General features: G+C 34.5%; 1 protein-coding gene across 1 annotated transcript in view; it reads right to left on the bottom strand.

Annotated features, from left to right (window-relative positions):
* Nucleotides 1-22,110, bottom strand: part of ARID2 (AT-rich interaction domain 2) — a 102,640-nt gene that overhangs the window by 29,829 nt on the left and 50,701 nt on the right. The window contains exons 4-12 of the mRNA XM_018080594.3: nucleotides 16,103-16,236; nucleotides 15,089-15,307; nucleotides 12,238-12,305; nucleotides 4,175-4,241; nucleotides 3,841-4,091; nucleotides 2,809-2,905; nucleotides 2,519-2,728; nucleotides 1,999-2,166; nucleotides 902-977 (exon numbers count right to left, since the gene is read on the bottom strand). Coding sequence (XP_017936083.1) covers nucleotides 902-977; nucleotides 1,999-2,166; nucleotides 2,519-2,728; nucleotides 2,809-2,905; nucleotides 3,841-4,091; nucleotides 4,175-4,241; nucleotides 12,238-12,305; nucleotides 15,089-15,307; nucleotides 16,103-16,236 — 1,290 coding nt within the window. The remainder of the gene's footprint in view (nucleotides 1-901; nucleotides 978-1,998; nucleotides 2,167-2,518; nucleotides 2,729-2,808; nucleotides 2,906-3,840; nucleotides 4,092-4,174; nucleotides 4,242-12,237; nucleotides 12,306-15,088; nucleotides 15,308-16,102; nucleotides 16,237-22,110) is intronic.

Below are 22,110 nucleotides of genomic sequence, written 5' to 3' on the forward strand. Positions count from 1 at the left end.
GCTAATTTGAGCTGCAGAGAGTCTAACTCCAGGTACCCCTGTTTAAATGTCTAAATGTGAAATTTCTCAATCTTTCACAGCAGTGCACATTAATAACACTTTGCAGTGTGCAAAGAGAAGCATGAGAACATCAGTCGGCTACAAGAATCTGCAACATTTCCTCCGGAGCTCTGCTGGCAGTATAACTAAATCATAACCTAAATATATAAACCATAACCTAAATCACTAGGCTTTGTAAATTCTACCCACTGTACCCTGAAGGCCCTTGCCTGCTCAGTAAGACAAAAGATGAATGTAAGAGCTGTGAAGCAGCTGAGGCAAAAGGGCCCATCAGGAACCAATTAATACAAATATTTAGGATGTGAGTAGAATTACATAAGACAATTAGTTCAGAAAGATCACTCTCAGTCCACAGGAGAACCAAAGGAGAAATAGTTTCTCTCTCAATATCTGACAACAGTATCAGTTGAAAACAAGAGAATTTGGATGGAAAAAACTTTAATCTTCCTTAACCTGCTCAAGGTTCACAGATTTTTGCAGAGCCTAGCTTCAGAATTGGATAATTACTCTTATATCGGTGCAGTAATACAGCAACATATTATCAGACGAAAACACTTGTTAAACAGGTAACACTGCCTGAAAATTTGAAAAATAAATACAATCAAGATGAGAGTTAAAAATCAAATTTTAAGCACCAAAAGACAAAGACTGAATATTCTGGTTGAGTTTTGTCTTTCATACTTCTTCAAAGCAATGAGAGAATGGTTTTACCTTATACTTTTCAGAAAAATTAGTCTAACAGTAAATAGAAGAAAACTAGAAAATTCTGTGACACACGAATACAGAATTTTTCTTTGTTTTTCTTTTTCATTAAAGTATTTGAATAGAACTATACACTTACCACTGACATGCAAATTTCTCACTGTCTATTTCTACTATTCCTGGTGGTGGAGCAACATGTGGTGCTGTCCTAGAGGCTGTAGAGAATGTGGGGAAGAAAAAACCAAACTTGATGAAATGTTTTTTTTTATTCTTGAATGACTTCCACTGGTACAGTTTCTCCTGTGTCTGTCAGCAAGGATACATCCAGCTAAGACAAGTCACAAAGGCGCCCTAAGCAGACTACAGATCTGCACCACAAGTTACCGAAGTGAAGCCAGGCGCGCCAGTGCCACAGTCACTGAAGACTATCAAGAGGTGTGCACCTCGTGAACAACTGCCTTCAGATTCATGACCACGATCTCAGTACTTTTAGAGGACTGAGCATGATTTTAAAGTGGGACAATACTCCACCAAAACAGGCACAAATACACAGCAATTATTTTTCCAGTTGATGCAAATACAATGCAAAGGATGTTGTTGCAATGCTACATCAGTTCCTCCAACTCACTCTTGTTCACCCCCTTAGTTACACTCTTTTCCAATCACTTTTGCTGTGGTATCTGCATCTGTTCTGGAAACCACACTGAGACATGCAAGCCAGTGTCTGTTGCAATGGTTCTTTCTCACTAACTTCCTAACAACAGTCACGATTTGGTTCACATAACAAGAAGCCACTAGCAGCTTCAACAGAGGCATGATTCGAAGTGTCTATCTCATCTCTGCAATTCTATCAAGTACTGGATGTTACTGCCCAATAATAGGGTAAAACACAATATAAATGAACCTTCAATTCTCTGCAAATTGTGGGAACAATCTAGAATGGATACTTCTTCTTTCCACTCAGTAAGTTAAAATAAGGAATGTACATAACTTTCAGAAATTTTCAGATTAGCAATTGAAAAATATAAAGATTCTTTCAAAGCTTGTTTCACAACAGCTTTGGCTGACATAGGTTTATATTTGCTTTGTGAACAAATGTTTGAAAAAGATACCATATGTTATGCATAATGCTACATTTACTTATGTAAATTAATCCAAAATCTAGAGAAGACAAAAATTATACATGCCATACAGGAAATTTTGTAGAAGAATATGTTCTCTTGCTGTGATACTAACCTGGGACACCTGTTGCATGGGCCTGTGAAGAACCATGATCCATTACCTGTGGTCTAACATCAAGTATTCCTTGCTGGCTAACACACTGATGTTCAATGAGTTTTACAGCAGTAAGTGCATCAGGTCCAAACATCTGGATGTCCATAGAAACCAGACATACTAATGTATCTGAAGTATTAAATGTAAAACCAACAATAATATTAGAACAAGATGAACGCTGTTGAGACATACTGATTTGCTTTAAAATTGCCATGTGTTGAAAGAAAACAAGTCCCTGCACGCTTCTGTAGATTTTTTTTTTTAACACACTTTATGGCATAAAAAAATACCCCAGAATTTTTAGCTTCCTTAGTTTTAGCACCATCAACTTCTTGAGGACACAAAAAATAAATTTAATAAATTCCACCCCCAAGCTGCACACAGACACATGCAAGCCACATTTTTAACTACTGAACATGACATTCTTAAGTCTTCCTTCCTATATAAGGGAGAGTAACAATAGATTTTGCTTCTCCCTTACCTATGCTCTTCTCTACTTTAGCAATCTTTGAGCAAGCCACTTCTCCCATTTCTGTGAGCATGTATAGCACCTCAAGTGCTGAGATTACAAGCAGCACATCTGGTAGCGTGAGATGACATATGATCTCTTTATAGGATTCTTGATCCACATATTCACAAATTAGGACACCATTATCTTCAGCCTTACAAAGATTCGCCAAGATTTCCATGCCTGAAGAAAAAATACAAAATAGTTTTAAACAGCAATAATTACAATTCTAATGAAACGACAAGAATAGCTAGAGTTCTTACCTCTCATTTTTAAAAATCTATCCCTTGACATGAGGCATTTTGTAACTGTGTGAAACATTAGATGAGTAGTTTTGAAATCAACAGGATCCAAAAGAAGCTAATGAGAAAGAAAAAAAATTACTAACACTATCCATATAGTGCTAATGGCCAAATCCTTAACTTGCATATCAAAATATTCCTGTTTAAATGCAGCACATATAAATTAAATTTGTGTTCATAAAACAGAACCTTGTCAGCTGTTGATCGTTGCTAGCATTTTGACCCCCCTCCTCCTTTTCTGCTCTGAAGCAGTAGTCTAATTTACACTTTCCAGTGCTCAGAATAAGGAAAATAACTTTATTCTCAGGCAGTCAACAGTAAACGCAATGTATTTTAATATCCAACAAAGACCAAAACTTGAGTAAGAACAAATATTCCTTCCCAAGTGCTATCACAGTCATTCATTCTGTTTCTATCTAGTTCTGCTTCTCAATTAGAGCTCTCAGACATAAGTAACATTCTTTCTAATTTAGAAGCAGCTGGGCACATGATAAATGAAAACACCATCTTTTTTTCAAAATACAGCAGTGAACCAATACTTCCAGTCTCATTCTCTGATAGTACCCATTTTACTTAAATTCATACATTATATTTCAAAATATAAGGACTATCCGAACATATATAAAATACCTATAAAATCCATATAATTTATCTGTAAAATAACATGACATACTGAAATAGTGTATTTTATAACATTCAAACCTCTCTGAAAAGAAAAAGATGCCTCATGTGATTCTGGCAGTATATCCAGTGGTATATGACTAGCTTTCACAAAGTACAGTACACAGGGCATAAATAAAACTCTCTACAGCCCTCTGACACATAAGTTGTATTTTAGTTTTGGTTCTTGTTTTCAAATTGCTATTTACAAATTCAGATATTAATTTATTTCCTTTTGCATCCAATGATAAAGGAATAAAAATCATTTAATTAACACTGAAATAATGCTTTTATCAAATTATATTGGAACTGTTCTGTTTCAAAGCACGTTACCTCTGCTGCAATATTTCCCAGCGTGTCCAGCCCCAACTGCCGTAGAGAAATAAAGTGACTATGAGCAGAGAGTAGCAGGAACCGAAGACAAGTACGATTAGCTGCCAGAAGTTTAACATTTCCCTCTTCAAAAGAAAGATTTCGTAAAATCACTGCGATCTGGAGTACCCGCTGCCCTTCAATATCATTAATGCCCAATTTGCGAGGTGGATGAAATAAGGATTCCCAAATCCATTCTTCCGATGGAATATCTACAAAGTAAACAAATAAATTTTAGTCCTTCCTTTGTTGTATTTACCAACAGGTATGTATTAAGATAATCAAGATGTCTCACCTTGAGATTTGCTTCTGTCAGAAATTAGATCACGAACTTCAATATCCTCAACAATATCCTTCCAAAACTGAAGAAAGAATTAAAAATACTTAATTTCTAGAGGATATTTCTTTAAATATTAATTATTTTTATGTCCATTACATTAAAATATTGAAATCATATTAAAGTAATTGTTCTTTAAAAATGTCCTAGTACCTTGATTCATCTGATAGTAATCAGAGGCAGTGATACACAATATGTTCAGTATTTTACATTAAGAAACTCTTCCCTTCAAGCACCAGAAGTATGTGCTCATGATCAACCAACACTACCCACAGAAGTGCTTTGCTGAAGCACATACTGAAACTTTATGGCCAGCTTTCCATAAGCAATTAGAAATACAGCAATTTTAAGTAGGATAAAAGTACAGTTCATCCTCCTTTACCTCCTACAAACAGTGAACTCCTAAAGCAGAAGAAGGTGACTCCTCTCAATTGTAGTAGATATTAGACTCCTACTACAAGTTTCTTTCTGGAAAGACTTTTTAAAGTGCTGCTGTATTGCACATCATCATAGAACAATGAAAAGAGAGAAACAACCACCACCATCATGAAAAATGCTTATGAATATAACCAAAGCAGACTGGAATTCAAATTACATTAGAAATATATGGCCTGATCTGCAAATGGTTGTTTGTTGCCAGTCCTGCTGAAATTCAAGAAGTAATCAAGGGATTAAGGTTTGCAAGCTAATAAAAATACACGTTGTGAGGTATAATAATATAAAAATATATAGATATGTGCATTCTAGTGTGCATATAAAAAAAAAAACAAACACCTTCCGTTGACTAATAAAAATTTGACCATCTTTTTTACTCACTAAAGAAATACAGCTCCTCTTTTGGTTGTAATCACAGAATAAAACCACTAATAAATCTGGATAAAAAGGGAAGGAAGTACAACCAGCTGAACAGCAGGAGAAATTTTGCTATGCAAAAGTAATTACTAAATTACAGCACTCAGACCAAGCTTGACACTACTATTTTCTTGAAAAATACAATACTACAGATTTTCTAAATTGGAAGGAAATGCAATGTTGCTAAATGGTGTCCAAGTACTGTTTAGTAAAGACCTGAACAGAAAGGATTATTACCTTGTTTTAGCAAAGACAAGAACAGCCTGAAAGAAGTCTAACTCCTTACTGTTTGTTACAAAAAGATTTTTTTAACTAATACTGAGGCTCTCGTGAAGAGTCAGAAGACCAAGGCATGCAAAATGAACTTCATTTTAAGTGGCCTTTACTATTAGAGAAGGATATTATTTAAGGAAGAGGCTTCAGCTTTTTATTTTAAAAAGCACATAGAAATATTTGTCTGGAAACATACCAGTCAGTACTTTTCTTTAGGATGTCCCTTTTGGAAAACCAATGAACACAGTAAGCCTTCACATTTCACTGCCACTGCCACTTAAAAGAAAAACCTCAAACGCTATTTTACAGATCAGTTTTTTAATTAGTTAAGGATTAAAAAAATAAATGAATATTGAACAAATATATTGGAAGTCTTCAACTTGAATCTCTTTGAAAGAGGCCAAAGTCAATAACAATACACTGTTAAAACTGCTGTCACACATCAGAACAGCATCATCACATTTTGCCAGTTAAATCCTCCAATAATCCACATTTTGCCACCTCAGTGTATAGTTTAAAATTAAACATTAAAAACCTCTGGCAACATAAAATCATAAGGAAGGAAATTTTTCTATCTAGAAAGCAAATCACCCTGGACATGTTCTCAAAGGGGTGGAAAATGAGGACTAAATTCTTTCTGCAGATGAAGATGCTACAGACACTGCTAAAGATAAAGCCTCCAAATGCTATGGCTAAAGATGAAGACAGGAATACATTGTTGGAAAACTGTACATCTCACCTAAAACTTGCAGAATAAACAGATCCATGACAGTTGCTTGAACAACTGAGAAAGTCTCCCCTTCATAAAGAAGCAGTCTGTCAAACAGTGCTAGTTGTCAACTCAGATGAGATTATCTTTTTCAGAACATAGCTCCTTTCTGTAAGTTAAAATGATATACACCAAGGCACCAAATAAAGTGTGCTTAGACATAACTGTTATTCTTCAAATTGCTTTATTATACAGTCGTGCTGCGAGCATAAGATGCTAACCTCTCCAAGCAGAGAATTTTTGCCTCAGGACTGTCTACAGCATACAAACAAACCCTGTCACCTACACGAAGCACACCAGAACTGTGAGTCCCCCACAGCCTCAGTTCTTCTGAGTCCTAGAGATCTGGAAAGGCTCTTAAATCTCTAAGGAAGAGAACCTGCGGGATAGGACACGAATACACAGACAATATGATTTCAAAGACAACAATTTAAGACAGTATTTTTTTTCCTCTCAGCTGTTTATTTCTACATACAGAAGCACTGTGAATGATAATGCTCAGCAAGAACACTGCTTTACCTGCAGAAGTGTCCCAGAGTTTTTTGCTTGCTCAGAACTGTAGGTTTGTATTCTCAAAGCCAGCATCTGTCATTGGTGCTTCAGCAACCACGAAATACCTACTGAGGCACCAAACCAGGCTTCCTGTGAGCACTTTGCAGATTAAAATTTTGAACATCCTGCAAAAGCTCCAGCATTATCACCAAAGAACTGAGAAATATTATCCTACATCCTCCACTGAACAACCAGTAACTTAAATACCTTATTGGTAAGTAATGTGTTCAGAATTCCAAGCAGCTAAGAGACAAACTATTTTGTGTGGCATTTAATGCACATATTTCAGAGATGGGCTGCTAACTATAAAGGGGGCAGGATTTCCCAGGACTTTAGCCATTGACAAGCACGCAACAATTGACAAGTACGCAACAACAAATGTACAGATAGAAGCCTGATATGCGTGTATCGCTGTACTGAGCTTCAGAATACTCAAAAGCCTTACCAGAGATGGCTGAGGTGAGTTCCCAGCCACAGAAAGTGGCACCTGTCTGCAATTATTATAACAACGTAGAACAGCTTTCCCTTTGATTCCAACAAGCTATCTTCTAGCAGGCACAGTTACATATGAGAGTTAAATAACTCCCTCAGAAAAGTTGCTGTTCCATTCAGCCAATGACAAAACTGCTTGAAGCAATACTCTTGTGCACAGCACATACAGTCATGCAGGGAATTTTAAAAAGTGCAGTCAGCCTGGCCTATGACAGTCAAAGTCTCAATCAAATTATCAGGCATAAAATTAGGTCGTCCAAACACTAAACAAAAATATAAAATAATAATTGAGAGATGCTAGGACAAACAGATTTCAGTTGACACCTACACAGACAATAATGCAGAATTAAAACTGAATATGAATTCTGTATCTTTCACTCAGACAACAGACATCAAGAAACCCAAAGCAGATTCCAGGATTTTCCAGAAGGTAAATCATACTTTCCATTCCCTAACTGGTTACAAATTCCCTTGCAACACAGTAGGGAAAAACCAGCAATAAAAAAAGAATTGCACTTTGTTCTAAAAGTTATCCTCTGTGATTCTGGTGAAGTACAGTTTCCGTATCTCAGAACTATCCTCACACTACAGTGATCTCCATCTTGTCATTCTGCACATTCTAAGGGTGTTCAGGCGTCTTAAGCTGAGTCTGCAGTCTCTATTCCTTTCAAGAGCTGGCCTGAATCACTTTCTTGTTTGCATTTAAGCAGACTGCTTTGATTGCTCTCAGCCCACTCAAAAATTGGTTTCTGCCTAAGTGGGAAAGATCCCCAAAAAGGATGGGGGCGGGCAGCAAATGACAAGGTGGAAAACAGAACTAAATAACTTACATACATTCTTGGCCTATGTGTTACATGGCAACAAGGCAAAACACGACAATTTATTTTTTTTTGCCCAGAGGGAAGGCAGAAGTGGAAAATGATTATTCAAGTTAAGCTTTCTGGGCATTGTTTTGAAAAACACAAAGCACAAAGGCAAGAAAAAATCAGTTTAGCATCACAAGCAGTTATTTATTCCCTACTAGAAGGACAATCTGATACTACATATCAAAAAAAATAAACAAGACAGGATGAAAAAGTCAAGGTTTTTATCAATTGTTATTCCTACATATACATATTTATATCATGGTAACACATTGGTAATAGAAACATAAAGCTAAAACGTGGAAGCAACCAAATAATGCTTGACCACACGACATCCACATGCTAAGAGATGGTGGACAAAGGTAAAGAACTCGATTCACATTCACAATCTGATTACTGTCAGTAGCCAAATTCCTTTGGAAAAAAGATGCAAAGGATTATATAGAATTCACTGGAAATCAGATCAACCAAATTACTGTCCATAAAAACAACGGACATTTGAGTTCACAAAACATACAATGTAGCAACAGTATGACTACTTATTGTCCAAGAAAAATACAAGAGCAACTGGAGTCAAGTCAGCTTGACAGATCACTGTGAGAGACAAGAAAAGTAATGTTTGCCAAGTATTTCAGGTATTTAAGTGCATAAGGATCTCTCAACACTATCTGAAAAAGATTCAGAGAATAAATGCACAGTAAAGTATTTTAAATTTATACAAAAAAGAAAGAGTTGGACAACAAAATAAGAAATTCACAAAATAAAAAAGGAAACCAGAGAAGTGAAGCATTATGCAAAATAAAAAGGCAGAAAAGCTGCATAAATGTGGATTTTGGAACCCTACAGCTAGAGGAGGCCTCAAGAAGTCCAAGAACACGAAATCCAAATCCTTAAATTGAAGTAAACAGAAGCGAATAGTGCATGAAGAAATGTAATGCAATTATTCATACACTACACATCAGACAGTGGGCAGCTGCTGGAGACATAGAAGAAATACCTGGAAAAACAGCTAAATCTATCCAATTATAAACATGCTATATAAACAAATCACTCTTGAAAGCGAACTACACTCACAAGTGAACCTTGGTAACACGAGGAAATTCAAAGCTAAGTGAAACAGTTAAAAATGGGAAAGCTTCCAGAGTAGATGAGAGAACATCTGAGCAGGATGCCATCAGAGCTTGCGGATGGGACAACAAAACAAACAAGAAATACTGGCTAAATGCCAGTTGTTCTAATCCTTAAGTAAGGACATGCAGTCATTCCAAGTAACTAGAGATTTAAGCTTATTGACAGCACCAGGAAGAATGGGAAGAGGGAAGAACGCCACAAATTACCATAGATATAAGAGGTAATAGCAGGTTCAACTTAAATGATACTCAAACTCAGACACTTAATGGAACAAGTTCACTGACTAGTAAAAACATTTGATGCAGTTTAAAGGGAAGCTCTGTAGAAAGTGAGAAAATACATAATGCTGCAGATAAGATTATTACAGAAAATATGTAATGCTGCAGGTAAGAATATTACAAATTTTTCTACCAGTTTTTTATAATGAAATAAGAATTGGGGGTGGGGGGAAGAAAGAAAAGTAACTGAAGTTTAGTATCAAGAAACACATTTTTCATCTTCACCTTCAGTGAAGTAGTAGTGATACTGGAGGACACAACTAAATAGGCAAGGTCCTTTGCTCATGAATATGACACTACCAAATGTAATGTTGAAAGACTCTAAGTCAAAATTAGAGAACAGCAGAATATAATATCAAAGAACTGGTGCTGAAACAATTTACAAATTTTTTACAGTAAAATTCAAGACTTGACTGAATACCAAACAACAAACAGTATTGTGTAGATATCTAAGGGTGGGAGAAATACAAACAGTGATGCTGTACCACTCCACATGCAAAGATACAGAATGAAGAGAAAAACAGTGAAGAAAAACACATATCCATTTTTCCTTACTGAAAACTAATTTTAAAATTATAATATTATTAAGAGACTAAAAATAAAATCAAGCTTGTTTTAAGCAAACATTAAAAACTTCCACAAAACATTTTGGTATAAGTACATAATTCTAAAATTACCCCCAGTATCAATTCAATTCCTATTAGTTTACAATTCATGTGTTTAAGGAATTGCTTCTTCACCCTCCTTTCTATGTATCTCTAACATTTGTGTGTTCATGCCATTGCTATACTTCAATTCGTAATTCTGCATTTTTTCCTCTCCCACTTAAAAATTTGTTTCCACTTTCCTATTTGCACAAATTTCTAATCTGCTGCCATTATAGAAGAGAAATGAACTGTAATTATAACCTTACAAAATCAAGAAACAAATAACTGGCAGTAAAATGAAGAAAAAAATTAATTTAAAATGATAATGTGAACAGTGAAAGGAGGGACACTTATTCAACAGCCGTTCTATTACCTTAAAGCTGTAAAAGAATATTAGAAAAAAAATAAACAAAACCAGATACATAAATCTCTATGCTGACAACCAAATATCTCTCTCTTACGTCACAAAGTTCCCATAACGCTTCCCCCGATTCCCACTTTGACACAGTCACAGCTGCAATACAAAATAAATTACTCCTAGTAGTAGAGTCAAACAAACGCTTTCAGTGAGATGCTCTGAAAAATCTGCATTCTTGCCATCTAAACACTTTTAGATCTGGTCTTAGTTTCCAACATGCTTTCAGAGTATTTCTGACTTGCTTTCAGTAGTATTTCACTACATGTGCTTTCAGCAGTATTTCACTACATGTGGTACTATACACATTGTAATGTCCAAAAAATAGATCTTGGAGAGCATCCAAGTTTCTTATTAGTAAACCTTATTGCAGTTACAGTGATTCTACTTAACACTTGGTTAAAAACATTAGTAAGAATCACCTGCCCTTATCACAATTATTTAAGTTTATATAATTAATGAACATATAATAAATTAGAATTCTGTGTAATTTTAAATGTTTACATATCTAAACATGGTGCTTGTTGCTGCTCTAGATCAGCAACAGTCTGTGACAGTTTAGGGTGAAGTCAACACAGAAGTGCTAAGTGCTTTAAAAAAAACCCAAACAAACCAGAACACAGCCTACAGTACTTTTGGATATATTTTTTTCAATGGAAAAAGGAAATGAAGATTATGAAGCACCACTTTTTTTTACACTTAGGTTCAGTACATTTGGATCACGTTTTCAAGTCCATATACCAAAAATATGAGAGTTTAGCTTTTTTGTTCTTAAGTTTACTTAAGAAATTTTGATTAGGGAATCTATTCACTAGTATTTCAGCAACACTACTATGGTCCAGCTTGTTCCCAAACCGAGTTACATAAAAATAGAACAAAGTACACATGGAAAAAGCTCCTGACAAATATTGCTCTGTAATACTGCTCAGATATTTCAGTATATGAAACAACTATGGAATTGAACAGAAACCTAGCTTCCTAAGGCACTCAGCAGACTATCTCATTACATTTTTACTTAATAAAAAGCACAAACTATCAAAATATATTTTAATCTAGCTGTCTTCTATTTTAGCCACATAAATTATGACCTGTAATTTAATTTATGGCAATTTTGTATCATAGTAAATATGCTGAAATGTCAAATCTCTTTTGGTTATATTTCATGCTGTCATTCACCTCAAAATGTTCATCTAGAATATATAAGCATTTATACAAAGAAACGTTAGTTTTATTTTTACCTCATTTCATTACCTGTATAGTAGCTCATGCCCTCTACTGGAAAGATAAAAAAGCCTTGTGCAAAAAGTTTAACTGAAACAAACCTGCAACATGGCTAACCTATTCAAATATTTCTCCTATGCTCCTTATGCTATGGTCTTAGTTTTCATAATCCAGAACATTTCTTTACTGATCATGGCAGTTTAAAAAAAAAAAAAAAGGCATTGCTACCCCTTGTTAAATATGTTACCAATTTTCTTTTCATCACACCTATTAGCTTTCTTATAAAAAGAAACATGAAAACCTTTATTCATTTGCCTACATGTTTTTTTTCTTAATACATTTCTTCCTTCTTATCCAAGCATTTTAAGACAACTGTGATTTAGTGTCCTATTATATTTAAATCAAAGGAATAAAGTTGAGAGTAATTTTAAAGACATGTGCTAGTGTATCTTAGAACTTTCAATCTTTTTAAAGAATTTGATACCCACCATGTGCAGTTCAAAATTATTTTAATAATTTTTAAATTACCTTAACAAAATCTCTATCAGTTTTCTCCTTCCATTCTTCTCCAAATACAGCAGAAAATGATCCTAAAGCTTTAAGCACAAAAAGCAGAATTTAGTAAAATAAAAAATGAACAATTTTTTACTTTTTCCTAATCCATAAACTAAATAAAGATTCAACAACACTATAGACTCTTCCAGTGTTTCCTTTTTATTCTAAAAAATACTGCATAAACCAACTGAAATTTCTCTTGTTACTTAATCAACAGCTACTGCAGTTTTACAGTTTAAATTGAGAGTAAGGAGTTCATAAGTAATGGGCTTGCTCATGAACCCTTTTTAAAAAAAACACATGGGAACTTTTCCAGATCTTTTTTCCAGGAGTAAAGATGACTGCTCTATTTTCACCCTGACATCAACAACTGCTTTCCACGTGCACTGTGTAAGCACAAACACTACTGTAGTAATTAAACAAATTCCCACTTGTTTTCTAAAAAATCTTAACAGCAGTAAGATTTTGACAGCACTCAGTTGAAAGTCAGTATTTAACCAGGATGAGTAATGGATGTTCTTGACTGTTTGATGGAGCCACTGCCACAACTTTTCTAATTACCACTCCTTGAAAGCAGCAAAGACTCAGTCAATGTGACTCAGATGCTGAATCAATCCAAAAATAAACTCTTGTCTTGCAATAATTCTGTAATGAACTAATGACACGTTTAAGTTTCACTTTTTGAGTCATAATATTTTATTGTTTTGAAAAAAAAAAGGCTACAAATCTCAATTCCAAGACCACATCATCTTATAATTTATAGAATCCAAACCAAGGCTTATGCAGCTCTCAAACTGAACATACTATATACCCCCAAGCCCCTGGGGTTGCCCCATCATCTGCAATCGAACTGTTACCTCAAGGGGAGGAGGAGAGGAAGCTGATGAAATATTTTACCTAGAAGCACTACATTTTAAATAATAATGCTAAAACTTTAATTATAGACAAGAAAAATCTAAAACTTGTATTAAATTAATAAGCTATTGTTCACTGATACCTGGAATTATTGTGACAGTATTTTCAAACTACCTGAATCTACTAATTAGAGATTTCATTTAATCATCAAATCTCACAGATTTACCTTCATTATTTATAATATAAAAGCACGTAAGTATTTCAAATCAAAGCTTCATGCTTTCTTTCCCCCATGTGTCCCAATTAGTCCTCCTAATGCTGCTAGGACACATCTCTGGATTTATCCAGAAGACATAATCACATAAGGTAAAAATGAAGTTTTCCCCAGGGAATGGAAGAAGTGAACCCACTACATGCTCATCACTCCTCTCAGCTTTACCTCAAATATTTTTCAATATAAGAAACACTAATATAGACAAGCTCTAGAATAAATCTGTGCTCAAAGTTCAAGTTAAGAACTCCAGAAAACACTGTCTACCTTTGCAACATCCAAAAAAATCATTAAATAGTACCATAAAATTTGATTAAATTATTTGAAAATTCCTAAATCCACAGAACGTCTATGATGAAAACAGGGGAGTGATGGTAAACCCAAAAATCTAGAAAGCAAGCATTCTGAATCACTGACATGCAGGACTAAGTTTCCCTTTAGCTTCCTTTCAAATGTTTTCCTTCAAAAATTCGTGTGACTGGACAAGGTGCAAACACCAAATGTTTGTACCACGATCTAACGGTACCAGAAGGGCACGTGTACAAACTGGAAGAGCAGAGAGAAGCCGAAGGACACCAATGTAATCCTGGGGACAACTAATGCTACAAATCATTATGTAAAAACGCTAACGACTGAAAAAACCCAAACAAACAGTACACAGTGGCTAACACTGGTTCTTCCCCAGAACTTTAAAATAGAATCTTTGACATACCATACTATGTTTATGCTTACACATGCAAAGTAGATTGATAATCAAACAGACATGATAATCAATACTATCAGACTTAATTATGCTTAGCTGAAAAGGCTCCTTTGAGCAATTTCTTATTGTGGCAATTTCTGAAATTCAATATAAAAAAACCCCCAACCAATAAAACCAAACCAAACAAACAAACATATCCCCCCAAACAAACAAACAGATCCCCCCAAAAAGCACATAAAACCTGTAAATACTTCCTCAGCACCTCAAGACGAGAGCTATGCTGTTATGATTTTACGATAGTTTAGGTTAACTTATTTTTTGTCTGCCCCCTCTCCTGACAGAAAGACAAACAAACAATTAACAAGGAATAATTTGGCATGGAGGCCACACTGAAAAAATATGAGAAGAATTTATTTCACATACTGTAGTATTTTGATGGAATAGACTCTTATAAATTTTACGTGCTAACACATTCATTAATTCTGAAAATCAGATTAGAGGTTTTTATCTCATGAGTTTTATATTCTGAATTTTACTGTAGTTGAATGTGTAGTGAAGTATCAGGATAAAAATTTTAGCAAGTCATTGTTTTCAGACTTTTCAATTTTAAATTTGCAGATTTTTAAATTTGCAACTGTTATTAGAAAAGAATTATGAAATCAGCATGGTCCTACGAATTCAGAAGGAAGTAGTAATACACTACAAACAGATGGAGATCCAATGCTATTAATTCAGCATCCTGAACAGTTAAACCCTATCAACAAAAAGCTAATTCTTACATTTCACTAAACTGTTAAATAATTCTTTTAAATTACCAAACTGAAAAGGTATTTGTAATGCCTGATAAAACCTGTAATTGTGAAGAAGGTAAAAAGAAAAAGTAGATATAAGTATATTACAGTGATATAAGCTATTAACATTTTAATTATCAAGGATTGTGAAAGATCCTACCACTGGTGACTCTTTCTGTTGCAAAAATGTTGTTACATACTTACTGTCATCAAACACCCCAGCATTTGCAAGCAGTAAAGTGATGATTTTAGGGTCCTTATCAAGCTGCATAACATGCTTGCTTTCATTTGAAAGAAGAGTACACACATTAATTGCAAAGTCCACTTCATTTGGGAGTCCAGATAACAGTGAAAGCACCAATTTATTATAGTCATTTGGTGAGTTTAAGTCCATAGACAGCCCGTAGCTTTGACGAAGATAATCTAAATAAGAAAAAAACCCAAGCAAATAACATTTTCACAGCTAAACGAATTACACTGAGATAATACATTAAGCAATACTACTATGAATAAAACTTTTTTAGAAGTTTATAAATAAAGTATTGTGGTTTTTAACAAATTTTTACAGTATTCAATGTACAATTTTTTCAATTAGTCTTAGGCCAAAATGTGGACACACACTCTACTTTGTTGTGTACCTTTCTAGTTATATATTAATTCCATCATCATTTCCAGAACACAATACTGCAGCATGTTCTCCCAAAGAAAAGCTTTGAAAACACAGGTTTTAATTAAAGCAGAATAGAATTGTAATACAATTTGGAGTCAATTTGTATGCAACGAATTGCACACCCATTCCACAGAGCCCACCAGCTTCTGATTTAGAGCTTAACTAATTGTTAGCTCGGTTCAAGTATTCAATTCTGTAAAGACATGACAGACTGACAGAAAAACACTGTGCAAATTTTCAAGGTAAATTTTTTGTAAGACAAGTAACTATGCAGCCCTGCTAATTAAAAAGGAGAACATTTGTAATAGTTTATGGATTTTCATATTTATTTTGTTGTGGTTAACAGTGGAAAGGTTTTTAAGTCTATTAAATTAATCATTTGAGTGTCCTACAGATTTGACAGTTTTAGTAATATTCTAAATTTATCTATACGCTACTTCTGTAGCTTGTTGAAATATATATATACACACACACATATACATATATATCTACATATGTATATATGCACACACATTAAAGAAACAGCACTTTTAACATCAAATATTTACCTGACACACTGTGTTGCTGGTAGTTATAAGAAGTTGGAATTGCACCAATAGGAAGTTGTGGCTTTGGATTGCCTGGCTGTACCTCATCATCCTCCTCCCCAAAATGATGGACTTTTTCATACTTTTCTAGATATCTGGAATAGAATTATAAAAAAAAAAGTGTTTCGTATATATACAGTAGGAGTAAATCCTTCACCCCAAGAGCTGAACTGCCAAAGGAAATCAACTGTAGAAACAGGGAATTTACTGGAAAAAATAGTCAAAGTGGTAAAAAACAGAATCTGAGTCAGACTGACAACATGTGACACAGAAAATGTAGATATGTGGAAATACTGATTTAGACATTAAATTTCTTCAAATTTTTCAATGGCACCTAGATAAATTGCAACCTATTGAGCCTGCTTGTGACTAAGTCCATTTTTCCCAAAATCAGCTTCTGCTTTTGCTACCCAAGATAACTCTGCAGATGAAAGAATCATAAAATGTACCCTGTATAGGTTTAGCAAAACATATACTGGGGTCAAGTCCAGAAAAATATTTATTTCTTTTTACCTTGCCTAAGGAGAAACAGTATACCAAGTCCTAACAACTACACAAGAGTAACAGAATTCAGCAATACCAAGGGCAGCAATTCAAGATAGAAGCTGTGAGTCATGGCTGCAGCTAATAACTACTGGAAATCCCTCTGAATCCCTTAGGGAAAAAAATGCTGATATACTGTACAAAGAATGGACTGCAAGCACAGAAGTTATGTACAGCAAATGTAAACAGTCAACCAGCTTGGTAAATTAAATATCTCAGTGAACAGTTATTTTGGCATTAAAAACTATTAACTTTCAGAACTTTGTACCATAAAGTCAATTTAAAAGGCTCACTGTAGCCTTAATTTCACACTGATTCGTAGTTACAAAACCGTTCATGAAATTAAGTCAAGATCAGACCTGCCTAAACTTACAAAGTTTAACTGTGCTGAAAAATGACAATACCAAGTCAATGAAATAAAAATAATGTATAATCAGGTACTACTTTAAAACATTTATCTTTCTCTTTGTATATGCTAAAAATATTTAATATATGAGGAGAAAACAAGCTTTTGGCATAATTTTTGTCAGTAGACACTGATGTCGTTAACTCATGGTGAATCAGAAAGATTTTAAGAAAACAGTATTTCCACTGACCTCTGAGGAATGTTCCACGTGCATTAAATCAGTAATTATTTCATGAAATGAGACATCAGTGACATAACCATACCTTTAAAATGTTAGCAAATACAACTGATTCATGTCTGACTAAGGTTTAGGATATTCAAAGGACTACATATGTCATTGTTATGTGAACCACTGCCATAGTGCCCTTCTTATTACGTAAACTCTTGAGTGAGTTAAGCAGTCAGCAAAAATCTTCTCTGCATAATCATTTGCTTCTAGGGATTTAAAAAAATACATTTAAATATGGTTGGGTTTTATTTTTAAACTGAAAAATCTCATTTACATGAGTCAGGTTCCAATTTAAAATATGCCGAAAAAGTAAAACCCTGTAAAATTGTTTTTAATTTATTTAAAGTCAAGCCTGTCCTAAAATCTAAACCCTAATTTTGATCTTCCACTACATTTCCTTACCCTTTTAGCCTACTTCTTTCCTCTAGCTTACATCTTATATCCAAAAATTAAAAGCAAATACAATCTGTAGCTTCTATACAGCAAAAGGTGATTCTCAGCATATAATCAAAGGCACTACTCCAAAGGTGAAAATTAAAAATAAAACAGCACACCTCCCTGTAAATTAAATATTTTTTCGTTGCATTCAAAAGGTCATTTAGAGAGTCTGACTTAAGTATTTACGTAACTGTTTTATTAATTTATTTCCTCTTCCATTTTTTTCAGAGAAGTACCACCATAGATTTATTCTACCTTATTATTTGCTTTCAGCTATTCAAGCTCTATTTAAAAGAAAAAAAAATAATTTCCTTCCAATATCAATTAACTGTTAAGCATTCCATAAATTAATCCATCACAGGATATGGTAATCACATATACACACAAAAAGATTAGATGTGACAAATTCCATTTTCCATATTGTCATTTATCTGAGAACTTAACATTTCAGAATAACTTACAAAAAACCCACAACAAAATAAGTAAGGGTTTTTAATACAAATCTGTATGTGTTATACATACACACTCTGGAGAGCATATCAGAGCTCAATTCAGAACCATGCTCAAACTCTACATGGGAGATTAATATTAAATATAGTAAGGGATTAAGCAATTTAAAAGTAGTGAAGAGAGAAATACACACACTGTGGAATATAACTGATAAAAATATTTTTAAAAGTATGAAACTATAGTAGCATAGACAAACATTCAAGTCTACATTTAAAACATGTATGCCTGGTAAATAATTTACTATGCAACCTTATGTGTCCCATGACTCTAAAGTGTATCTGGACTGGTGCAGACACTCGAGTACAGCTATACAAACAAGGTTTCCTGGACAAAACATTCATCTCTGATTGTGAAAGCTAGAAATCCGTGGTTTTAAATCACTTAGAAAATATTTTATTCTTTCACTGACAGAAGCATTTATTTAGGGCTCATTGTTCTGAACTATGAACAGCTACATGCTGGCCAGTATCTCTCCCCTACTCTGATCCTTCTGAGTGCAGAAAATACTGTAGTGACTATCAACTGAAAAAATACAGTGGCTTATGTATTCTGCCAGGCTGAACTCCCACCTGTATGCATTTGTGATCAGTATTTTAAGATAAATTTAACAGCAGACTCTAAAATCTTGAAAGAGAACACACTTGTGCAGGATCCTGAACTATATGTGTGAGTAAGTAGTATGAACAGATGTAGTATGTAGGACCACAATACTTCTGATTTACCCTGGTGCAAAATGAACTATGGGAACAACTAAAATATATTCAGTTAAACTCTGCTCACTGCAAAAGTCCCGTCTTCTATCTGCTACCAGCATTTGTCTGTTGGCTTTCAAACAGTTCAATAAATTACTGAATCTGTCATCACAGTCATCATGGTTGACGTGAGTTTGTACTAATTGAGGTGACCAATGATGAAATGATGATTTCACAAAACTAGTCTAACTTCTAATACCAAGTGAAAAAAGAAACCTAAACCCCTGAAGCTATTCTTTCCTACACACGCACAAACACATTCTTCATTTTGTACTCCTATGAGATCCCCAAAAGCTGCTGAAATTGAGGAAAAGACACATTAAGGAAAAGATAAGCCTTCAAAGTCCTAAACCAGATTAATCAAATCTGTAATCTAATCGATTTTAACAGTTTGTGTGTTTATGGCCAAGATCTAAAGGACTACCTTAGAGGCAGCCTGACCTTCCCTCCTTCTGACTGTCCAGTCACTCACTCTTCAGAAAGCTCATTTCACAAACTAAGAGGATTCTACAACAGCTTTGCAGTGATTTTTCAAACTGAAATGGGGTCAGATGAATACTAGAGCTGATGCAGGGGAAAAGGAGGTATACACAGCTGAGGATAGTGCATGTACCATTTCTACACTGCTGTAGCTCGTCTAATGGGACTTCAGAAGGGCCAGGGCCAGAGCTAATTTTCTCATACTGGTCTGATTCAAAGCTTAAGCAGCACAAAACACTTTCATTATTGAACATAAGATTTCATAAAAACATTTAATAAGATGAAGTAAAAATGCCTATACAGAAACATATGATACTCAAAAACATAGGTTGCAAATTATTCTGGACTTGTCCATTCTACCAAGACTGAGCAGCTATTTAAGCATTAAAATAAAAAAATAAAAGGCAATATACACCATAAAACAATCCATGCTGTTCCGTACTTTAAAATGCAAATACTTAACCTTATGCTTTTTATTAAAGCCATGGCCCAGCAGAGCCGAACAACATGAATATCCTAGATATACTCCTCTGTTAATACCTACTTTATTAAAATGTGTTAAAACAGTTCTGCCACACACAGAAAATCCAAAAGTTCAAAAATCTGTTTTCCTTTTTCTGCTCTGAAAAACATTTGCAAACTAAAATGGTGTTGACAATTGTCACACAGTACTCACTAATGTCTTATTAAGCATTTCATAGGAAACTAGGATTCAAATTAACCTTTAGTGCTGATTTAGTTTTTCCCTATGCCTAAACAAGGACTTCCCTAAACTCTGAGCTCTTTTTGTTGCTATTCAACTTACTGAGGTTCCGCTTCTTCAAACAACAATCCTCTTTTCCTATCTCACCCCAAACTATCAAGTTTGCTAAGGAAAAAACCCACGAACAAAACAAAATAAGCCCTCAATAATCCCAAAGCATAATTTACAAATGCTAAACCCTGTCTTCTCCACCCCAAGAAAAACGCAACCCCAGAACAAAATCAAATGACAGAAATACCTTCCCCACCTCTAATACAACACTTTGTTACCTTTAAGATACTGCTACTAGAGACGGAGGACGTTTCACTATTTCTCAATCCATTGAGTTTAGCAGCACTGTAATACTGAATTTCAACCATAATACCCAGACCATAATAGACTGTTCAGTATGATTCCTTATGCTACATAAGTACCAACTGTTTACAGATAGCTCTACAGACCTCAATCCTCCAAACCCTCCTTTCGTTTCCAACAGAGAAAATGCATGACCTGGAATTTTAGCATAGAGAAGGAGCGTCGCAAATTAGCTTGTACAGGAGCTTTACTTGTTTTACTAAATTCTGATCTTACCAGTCTGGCAAACAGCTACTATGCAAACAGCAGAACAGTTCAGCATAAACACAGGTCTTGCTTTAAATATACAAGAAATTTAAAAATAACAAATAGGACTTTTCTATTACTGAAAAACAGTTGTGCAAATGCTCATACATTAAAATGAGTTACAAAAGGCTAATCTCATGTTTCAAAACAACTCAGATCTGTAGTTACAGGCTAGAAACATATACTTTGAACACAGAAAAAGGTTTTTAGGAATTCAAAATGCTTCCTTAATTTCGCAAAGTCACAGGTGGTATACATCAATGACGCAGATCTCTGTCCTCTAATCTTCTCTTTTAATTTCAGTGCCAACTGAACAACTAGGTCCCAATAGAGAAAGATATAGCTAATCTGCACAAAAAAGAATTAAAGCAACTAACTAAATGAGGAACCAGAATGAAATTACTAATGAAGCAAGCTGTGTACATGGGATATGGAAGTTTCAAAGATGTCTTTAAAAAAAGTCCACTTAAGTACTATGCTGAAGCCTTGGTGGAAATGGAGTAACGAGGAAAACTGCCTTCTGTGCACATGTAGAAAGGTGCTCCACACTGTTAGCACGTCATCCTGAACTGGTGTTATCCAGTGCACACAAGATGCAAAATATTCAAGAAACTGAAATGAATGAAACTCAGTAGCAATTTACAGCCACTCCTGGCCTTTCAACTTGGATTACGCCTCTGATCCAAGAGACTTAACTTAAAATAAACAAAATAAATAAATAAATGGAACAATAAATAAATTAAAAAAACCCACACACCCCCCAAACAGAAACATCACTACCACCACTCCCCAAAACTAACGAAACTCACACAAATCTGGTTAATAGCTAGAATTAAATTATATGCAAAGTATTGCAAAATTGGAAAATATACAGGTAACCACAGACAGACATGTGCAAGCTGGCTCTTTTTCAAGGGAAAGTGATTTTAATGCTTTCTGAAAACTTGGTTACTTTAAGGATCTCTCGATTTGGAAATCAAAAGATCATATACCTTTGAAAATCAAATTAACATATTACCCATTCTGTTCCTCTGACAGAACTTCAATAAGTCACTTTGTTCCATTCAAGTCTGTGAGAAAGTTCTATGAAGATGAATAATATTTTTGCCCATGAAAAATACTTACTTAAGTAGCAAGACAGCCAAGTTATTTCCAGGCTTGTTTTCAGACATTTGGGAAAAAATGCTAATAAAATGAAGTCTACACTAAGTACATCTAGGGGCATGTAAAATTACTATCAACAGTAGC

The sequence above is a fragment of the Manacus vitellinus genome, unplaced genomic scaffold (assembly GCF_001715985.3).
Source record: "Manacus vitellinus isolate BGI_N305 unplaced genomic scaffold, ASM171598v3 scaffold_5_pilon, whole genome shotgun sequence".
NCBI classification, from domain to species: domain Eukaryota; kingdom Metazoa; phylum Chordata; class Aves; order Passeriformes; family Pipridae; genus Manacus; species Manacus vitellinus.